Source organism: Hibiscus syriacus, unplaced genomic scaffold, assembly GCF_006381635.1.
Source record: "Hibiscus syriacus cultivar Baekdansim isolate YM2019G1 unplaced genomic scaffold, ASM638163v2 tig00111402_pilon, whole genome shotgun sequence".
Taxonomy (NCBI): Eukaryota; Viridiplantae; Streptophyta; class Magnoliopsida; order Malvales; family Malvaceae; genus Hibiscus; species Hibiscus syriacus.
The window spans coordinates 3,562,442-3,571,128 of record NW_024063082.1 but is presented as its reverse complement, the minus strand read 5'-3'; the positions used below and the strand labels follow the sequence as shown (position 1 = coordinate 3,571,128).

Here is an 8,687-nt window from a genome sequence, read left to right as displayed (position 1 = left end):
ATTGCAGAATCTGAACTACATGAGGTAACAGAGGCTTCTACTTCTAGAAAAGTCTCTCCCTTCAGCATATACAAGTTTGCAACTATCTTTTCGCCTTTCAGCACCACAAGCGCTCCGCGGAACACCTTCATGATTCCTTTTCGTGTTTCAATCTTGCTTGCATTATTATCCAACAATCCGTAAGATAATAAATTTTTCTTCATGCCTTTCACGTGCCGCACATCTCGAACAACTTTAATTGTTCCATCATACATCTTTAATTTGATGGTTCCCACGCCAACGATCTCTAAGGCATGATCATTACAACTATACACAAATCCTCCTGAGACAGGTTCATAATGATGTAACCATTCTCTTCTTGAGGTCATGTGATATGTTGCTCCCGAATCAATGAGCCATATATCTGCATATCTCTTTCTACCTTCCACGGTGGTTTACGCTTCACAGCATAGAGCATCTCCATCATCTGAAGTGTTTGCGGTATTGCCTTGTGGATTAGAGTTTTTATTTAGACTCCTACAATCATTCTTCAAGTGACCATTCTTTCCACAGTGATAGTATTTTAAATTCTTTTTGCTTCTAGACTTCGATCTACTATGTTTGTGACTACTACTTTGGCCACGTTCTGTTGATCTCCTTTCATCGTTGTCAACGCTTCTGCTTGTTGCAGATTTACTTATCTGTCTTCCTTGTTCTTGCGCCGATTTTCTTCTTGTAGAACAACAGCTGCAATATCATCGAAGACTAGACTGGTGACATTACTGTTTGTCAAGTTGATGATGAGTTGATCATACGAATCCGATAGACTTTGAAGTAGAAGTTCAGCACATTCTTGTTCTCCTATTTTTGCAGCTTAATGATGTAAGCTGAGAAAATAAAGTGTTCAGTGTATTTAAGTGCTCCGTCACTGAAGTAGACTCTGGCATACGTAGAGTGTATAATTTTCTCTTAAGGAAAATTTTATTGTGCAACGATGTGGCCTCATACAATTTGGTGAGATGATCTCATATCTCCTTAGCTGTCTTCTTCTCCTCTATGCTTGACAATACTTCATCTGCTAATGCTAGATGAAAGTTTGTCATAGCATTCCCGTCCATTTCGATCCATTTATTGTCATCTGTGAAATCCACCAGCCTTTCACTAATAGCTACTAGACAATCGTGTTTCCTCAGGATGGCCTTCATCTTCAATTTCCACAATGAGAAATTTCTCCTATTGAATTTTTCAATATCAAATTTCGTTGCAATAGCTTCTATTACGGATAACTCTCACTATTTCACTAGCGTGAATAGTTCTCTGGAACCTTCAAAGAATGGGTAATACCTTCTTACTTTCTTATGTTAGATGATCTACCTTTTGGTGGCAACCACAAAGACAATAAGTAGATATTACACACTATAATCTGGCTCGGATACCAATTGTTGCGGAAGACGGCTATCGGATAGAGCAAAATCGCAACTGATAATTTGAGAAAATAAAAATAAAGATAAAGAAGACATAAAATTTACGTGGAAAACCCCTAAATAATATAGGGTAAAAATCACGGGCTACGGTAGAAGAATTTCACTATGAGAAAATAAGAATTACAACTTTTCTCGATCTACCAAGGAGAAAACAATGATAATTCTCGCTTGATAAAAAGGAGAAAACAACTCTAAAAAAAACTCTCTAAATTCTTTAGTATTTGGAGAAAGTTAGAATGATTTGGTATGGTTTTGAAGGTAAATGAGCTAGGGTATTTATAGTTGAAACTTAAGAACTAATTTGTAAATACCCTAAATTACAATGAATAAAATTATGATTTTTCCATTTTTCAAATTCAACTAATTTAGTTGCAATTTTTGACAATTGCACCGAAAGCATTCGGTGCATTAAAGCACCGATTTGTTTTCTTTACTTTTCAACAGTGGTCTCTCGAATGCGTGGAGTTCATTTTTGCCATGTCTTAATTGGTCTGTTGAAAACGGTACGAAAGTCAGATTCTGGGATGATATTTAAATCCCCTCCATAAGTATTTTCCGTCCACATGCAATTGACTCTGGAATTATTGATGATGAGGTTCAATTAGCCTCCTTAACTCATCCGAATGGTTCTTGGAATGAACAGGCTCTCTCCTCATTGGTCACTTCATTTGCAGTTAGCCATATTCTGAGCAATAAACTTTTTGACAACAATGACATTGATGATATCTTTGCTTGGCGCTGGTCAAATAACCACAATTTTAACCACAAATCTGCTTATTCTAATATATGCGATGAGAATTGGAGAGAGGTGAATACTGTTTGGAATTTTATTTGGTCTCTCTCTGTTCCTTAACGCCTGAGAGTTTTTCTTTGGTTATGTGTTCATCGGAAAATAATGACAAATTCTGAACGTGTTCGACATTGTCTCTCAAATGATGCCTTTTGTCCCTTGTGTGGTGCCGCACAAGAAATCATCATCCTTGTGTTGCGAGATTGTCTGCGTGTGAGCACTATGTGACAATCAATCTTGCCTTCATCGATGCTTCCCAACTTCTTCCATAATGATTTCGATTCTTGGGCTCTAACCAACCTGAAGAATACTTCTCTGATGTAAGGCTTTGATTCATCATGGTCTACATTTTTCGCGTCTCTTATCTGGCAAATCTGGAAATGTTGTAATGACATGCTTTTCAAAGGAGTTTCTTAGCCTTTAGATACTATCCTAGAATGTGCACAGTTGGGCAAGTACTCTGGCCTGGGTGGAATAAATTGCCTTTGGGTTGGGTGTGCCTTAACTCGGATGGTGGTATAAAAACGTCTAGTGGCCTTGGATCCTCGAGTGGTGTCATTAGGGAAGCTGATTGGTACTTGGTTGTGTGGTTTCAGTATTGCAAAATTCGATATTACAAGCTTAGCTCTGGGTATCTATGATGGATTACGTATCACATGGAGCCATGATATTGAGTGCCTGGAAATTCAAACTGACAGCCTGCGAACGGTCAAATTGCTCGAAGACAAAATGGCAAGTAATAGTCCAATCTCGCTAGTTCGTTCAATCGTTGCACTACGTCTTCGTGCATGGGAAACTCAATTACGTTGAATTCCTCGATCAGCCAACAGAGTTGCTGATAAACGCACCAAAATGGCGCGGTCCACTGTGTCCAGGATAACTCTCCATGCAACACCAATTTAAAACACCTTTTGACAAACGATGTGAGAGGAGCCACCTCCTCAATGCAGCTTTCAACTTAGATTAGCCTATTCCTGGCTTTCTTTCAATTCAATATATATATTACTACGTATTCATCCTATGGATAAACGAACTTCTTGTCGAAATTGATCCATGAACATCAATTCTCTGCCCAATAAAGGTTTGAAATTTGCTTTGACAGACACCAAAAAATGAAAAATTGGAAATTTAATCCAATTTGAAACGGAGAAAGAGAAAGGGGAAATTTAAAACAACGGCCACTAAAATATAGCCGTTGGAACATCGGAGCATAGATCTAAAATATAGCCGTTGGAATATCGGAGCTTAAGAGATTCAAAGGTTAGTGCACTTTAAGTGCTATCTGTCAGCATTCCAACTCAACCTGCTAAGATCTCAGATTTTATTTCCATTTTTCATCTTCATTTTCTTTCCAATCCAAACACCTAATTCCAAAGATATAGCAAGCACAGCTGCAGAATTCAAGGTATGGAAAACACCCATTTCATCCGTTCATAATTTTTTTGTTTGTAAAGAATTTAGTTAATTAGAATCTGACCCTTTTTGGTTTTCTTGATTTTGGGAAAACCCATTTCATCAGTACATTTATATTTTAAAAGAATTTAGTAAATGAGAAGCTGATCCTTTTTTGTTCTGTTGATTTTGAAGAAACCCAAGTCATCAAATTTTGAAACTTGTTTTTGTATGATGCTAACTATCAATATCTAGAGCTTTTAGTTAAATAGTTAATTAATCGAGAAGTCTTTCATCTATGCAGTAAGTATGGGATTTTGGGATCATTTTCATGAGGCTAATCTCATGTATTTATCTGATTAGTTTTATTGAGAATTTCAGAGAGCAAAGATGAATGATCTGATGACCAAATCGTTTATGAGCTACGTAGACCTCAAGAAAGAGGCAATGAAGGATCTCGAAGCTGGACCTGACAATGATCTCGAAATGTCTTCCAACGCAAACACCATGGACCAAAACCTTGGCCTATTCCTTGAAGAAGCAGAGAAAGTGAAGCAAGAAATGGCAGTTATCCGTGAACTGTTAGGCAAGCTCCAAGAATCCAACGAAGAGAGCAAATCGCTTCACAAACAGGAGTCTTTAAAGGCCTTGCGGAACAAAATCAACGACGATATCGTCACCGTGCAAAAGAAAGCCAGGACTATCAAGGCACAACTTGAAGAAATGGACCGTGCCAATTCATCGAACAAGCGCCTCTTGGGTTGCAAAGAAGGCGCGTTAGCTTACAGAACTAGGATTGCGGTAACCAATGGGTTGCGCAATAAGTTGAAAGAACTGATGATGGATTTCCAAGGTTTGAGGCAGAAGATGATGACTGAGTATAAGGAAACAGTTGGGAGAAGGTATTTTACCGTGACCTGTGAAAACCCGGATGAGGAAATCATCGAGAAGATAATTTCCGATGGCAATGGCGGCGAGGGGTTCTTAACACGAGCGATACAAGAGCATGGTCAAGGGAAAGTGTTGGAGACTGTGGTCGAGATTCAGGACAGGCACGATGCGGCCAAAGAGATTGAGAAGAGTTTGCTGGAACTGCACCAGGTGTTTTTGGATATGGCAGTGATGGTTGAGGCCCAAGGGGAACAAATGGACGACATTGAGCATCATGTGATTAATGGTAGTCATTATGTGAAGGATGGTTCCAAAGAGCTCAACACTGCAAAACAGTATCAAAGGAGCAGCAGGAAGTGTATGTGCGTTGGGATAATTCTTTTGTTGCTGATTCTTTTTGTGGTTGTCGTCCCAATTACTACTAGCTTTAGCAGTTCTTGTTTTGGATGTTTTTACAAAGGAGTTAATGTCCAGTTATTCCTTCATTCCTTGTGCTTTATTTTACTTTGAGAAAAGATTTTTTTTTACATGGAAGATCATACTTAGCAAAGTAAATAAATAAATGAATTGGAAAAATACCAGTTTTCATTTCAGATTCCGTTGGAGTCACTTCCAATCCATAAAGTGCCAGCATCCCATTGTTTAATTAGCTTTAATTGACCCAATTCTGCCGGAGCCAAGTTTCAAGATAACAAGTTCAAGAAAGTAAAGGACGAATATCTCATATCTGAAACATAAAACAATTCTCTTTTGTTTCGATAAGTCCTGATAAGGAAGATGGATTATGCTATTCATTATTTCATGCAGGCCTTTTGATTAATAATTCACTGTGTAATTAAAAAATTGTTTATTTTGTTTCGGTATGTACTATCAGCTATGGTATAAATCAAAAGACAATATGCTAAAACTATGGACTAATTCAATGGCTTCAACCTATAAAAGGCCATTCTTTTATGCAAAGTTTCTCATACCTACTGAAGAAATACAAACCCACCATATATACTAAAATGAAAACCCTCCAGATCATCCTAACCATTTTCATCTTGACTTTGGCTTCGTCTTTGGCCTTTGCCTCTGATCCTAGCTCTCTTCAGGACTTCTGTGTAGCTGACCCCAAGGGCTCTGGTATGTTCTCTCTATGTTCAACACATTTGCTGAACACATATCGATATTCGACACTCACACTTGAGTTAACACGTAAGTTTCATGCTTTCATGCAGTTTCTGTCGATGGGAGTGTCTGCAAAGGCGCAAAACTTGCCAAAGCAGATGACTTCTTCTTTTCAGGGCTCCATATCCGCAAAAACACATCGAATTCTGTTGGATCAGCTGTGACACCAGTTAACATTGCACAAATACCAGGACTTCACACATTAGGGATATCTATGGCTCGAATCGACTATGCACCTAACGGTGGCCTCAACCCTCCTCACACTCACCCTCGTGCCACAGAGATTCTAGTGGTTATCGAAGGCACACTCCATGTCGGTTTCATTACATCGAACCCGGATAACCGTCTGATAACTAAAGTCCTATGCCCTGGAGATGTCTTTGTATTCCCCGAGGGTCTCATTCACTTCCAGTACAATATTGGGAACACCTATGCCGTGGCCTTTGCTGGTCTTAACAGCCAAAACCCAGGGGTGATCACCATTGCTAATGCAGTCTTCAGCTCAAAGCCTTCCATTAGTGCTGATACTCTTGCCAAGGCTTTTAATCTGGACGCCAAAATGGTTAATGATATTCGATCCAGTTTCTGATAGGACAGCAATCGGAGAAATGCCTGAGTGATGGATGGTTGAAGTTGGAGATTTATAGTGACATTAATTTTTAAGAAATGTGAAAAATAAAAGAGGTTCTTACTTTGTAGGGGACCTTAGCTTATGTATACTTGTTTCTTTTGATTTTATTAAAATGTGTTTCCAGTTTGAACCTACAATCTCGACGCCACCGGCGGAGCCAGCCTATTATTTGACACCCTAAACATTTTTGAAAAATAATTTTTTTTTATAAATTTAATATAGAAATATCTAAAAATAAAATATAATTAATATATTTAAAAAAAATTGATACCTTTAAACATAAATTGACACCCATTATTTATTTTCATTCACCTAAAGAAATTCTTTATACAATTTCTAATTTTGACACCCAAAATAAAATTTCTCTAAATTTGACACTCCAAATTTTTTTTCTAGCTCCGCCCTTGCTCGACGCATTTTAAGTCCTCAAAATCTCGCGAATAACGTGTCTCTTCAAATTTTGAGTTCGAGCACGACATCTATAAGGTGTTTGAATATTCATTGTCAAATGATTGAGAGTGTTTCGAATATATACTATCTTATAATCACTCAAGATTAATAAAAAAAACCCTTTTTAAAATCTTTATAATTCTTATAATTTAAGTTCTTGAATTATTTAAATTATCGTAAATTATGTAAAATTTACACATTAGTGATTTGTTTTATTTTAAATCTAATACGTTTGCTTATTTTTGTTGTTTTGACGTTTTAATAAAAATGGTTATTTAGTCTGATCGTTCCAAATTAGTCAAAGTAAATTATTGAGAAATCAGGGACAATAAATAAATATTATTTTGTACTTATTTTTAAAGTTTAGTGATAATTTTTTTTTATATTTATATATAATCAACAGATTATTTAAATATTTTACTCTTTATTATAAATTTATAAAAAATAAATAAATACGGCGTCGATTAAACTATTTGTTGTAACGTAGATGGGGATGCAATGTATGCAATTTTTTTTTTCTTGATACAACATACAATATATTGTTAACTTGATAATACGTAGACACAATCCATGTCTCACAAAGGCTAATTTCATTACAAAATCATCCTTATTGTTTAAAATCATATTATTTTTTAATTAGTTAAATGACATAAGTTGTAAAAGAAAATATTATTCATTTTAGAGAATTTAGGTTACATGGTGTATTTTATAAAAAAAAATTAAAAAAATCTAAATAAATATCCTCGATCAGGATAAACATGCCCTTGATGCTGACTACTGTAGCCAAGGAACGTGCATGACTAGACCGAAAATCCAATTTATGAGCGTGAGAGACACTCTATGCAAGACCCTCGTGGGCAGCCGATTGATTAAATGGACTGCAGTCACCAACTCATATGACCAATATTTAAATGGTAGAAATGCTTGGGACAACAGGGTGAGAGCCATTTCTACAAGATGTCGATGTTTTCTCTCGATAATACCATTATGTTCTGACGTATGAGGACACGTCAGCCTTTGATGTATACCAGCCGCTTGAAGCACACTCGTAAGCTTGCGATACTCACATCCCTGGTCGCTATAAACTTCTTTAATCTCAGCACCAAACTGAGTTTGCACTTAACACTGAAATAACGAAAAAGCATGAATCGCGTGAGCCTTATCTTTAAACAAATACAACAAATGTGATGAGTATAGGCATTAACGAACGATACACAATACTGAAAACCATTCGACACCATATGAGCAGGCACTCATAAATTTATAAACACCATTTAAAATGGTGCATCATACTAAATTTGAGAAAGAGCAAAAAGTAATTTATGACTTTTCCCTAATTGACAAGCATCACAAACTGTTTTATTAAATTCTTTGGAAACAACAACATTACATTCACGACATACAAGAAGTAAAGATTCATGAGAATGATGGCGTGGCCTGCCACAAGCCATAAGCAAAACTAGAAGTACTAGTCACATTTGCCTCAGCTTTAATAACACCATTATTCAACAAGCTGGTGTCAAACTCATAGAGACCCCCTGCCTGCTTTCCTTCCAGCAAAACTGCTTTGTTACTTCATCACGAACTAAGTATCGATGTGCATGAAACTCAATGAGGACTTGGATGTCTCTAGCAAGCTTCGAAACTGAAACCAAGTTTTTAGAAATATGAGGCACATGCAATAAATTTCTAAGATTTAACGTACGAGAGGATGTAACTAAGGCAGAGTGACAAATCCTAGCAATATGTAATTTTTTACCATTACCAATAACAACCTTACAAGCTCCGGTGTAATCAACACTATCTAGCACTTCAGCACCATCCGAGGTCATTTGATGAGTAAACAAGAAAATGGAAAATAACTGGAACAAAAACTTTCATTCATCTCAACGTATCACTC

General features: G+C 36.8%; 2 protein-coding genes across 2 annotated transcripts; both read left to right on the top strand.

Annotated features, from left to right (window-relative positions):
- The first annotated feature begins 3,545 nt into the window (after positions 1-3,545).
- On the top strand, positions 3,546-5,062 carry LOC120161968 (syntaxin-related protein KNOLLE-like). The gene is made up of 2 exons (XM_039172168.1): positions 3,546-3,658; positions 4,027-5,062. The coding sequence occupies exon 2, from the start codon at positions 4,036-4,038 to the stop codon at positions 5,044-5,046; it is 1,011 nt and encodes a 336-aa protein (XP_039028099.1). The 5' UTR covers positions 3,546-3,658; positions 4,027-4,035; the 3' UTR covers positions 5,047-5,062.
- A 481-nt stretch (positions 5,063-5,543) lies between these two features.
- Positions 5,544-6,295, top strand: LOC120162461 (putative germin-like protein 2-1). Its single transcript, XM_039172606.1, has 2 exons — positions 5,544-5,661; positions 5,757-6,295. The coding sequence occupies exons 1-2, from the start codon at positions 5,544-5,546 to the stop codon at positions 6,293-6,295; spliced, it is 657 nt and encodes a 218-aa protein (XP_039028537.1).
- The last annotated feature ends 2,392 nt before the right edge of the window (positions 6,296-8,687 follow it).

Coding starts and splice junctions, on each gene's coding strand:
- LOC120161968 (XM_039172168.1), top strand. CDS start 4,036: ATGAATGATCTGATGACCAAATCGTTTATGAGCTACGTAGACCTCAAG.
- LOC120162461 (XM_039172606.1), top strand. CDS start 5,544: ATGAAAACCCTCCAGATCATCCTAACCATTTTCATCTTGACTTTGGCT. Junction 5,662..5,756: donor AGCTGACCCCAAGGGCTCTG/GTATGTTCTCTC, acceptor GCTTTCATGCAG/TTTCTGTCGATGGGAGTGTC.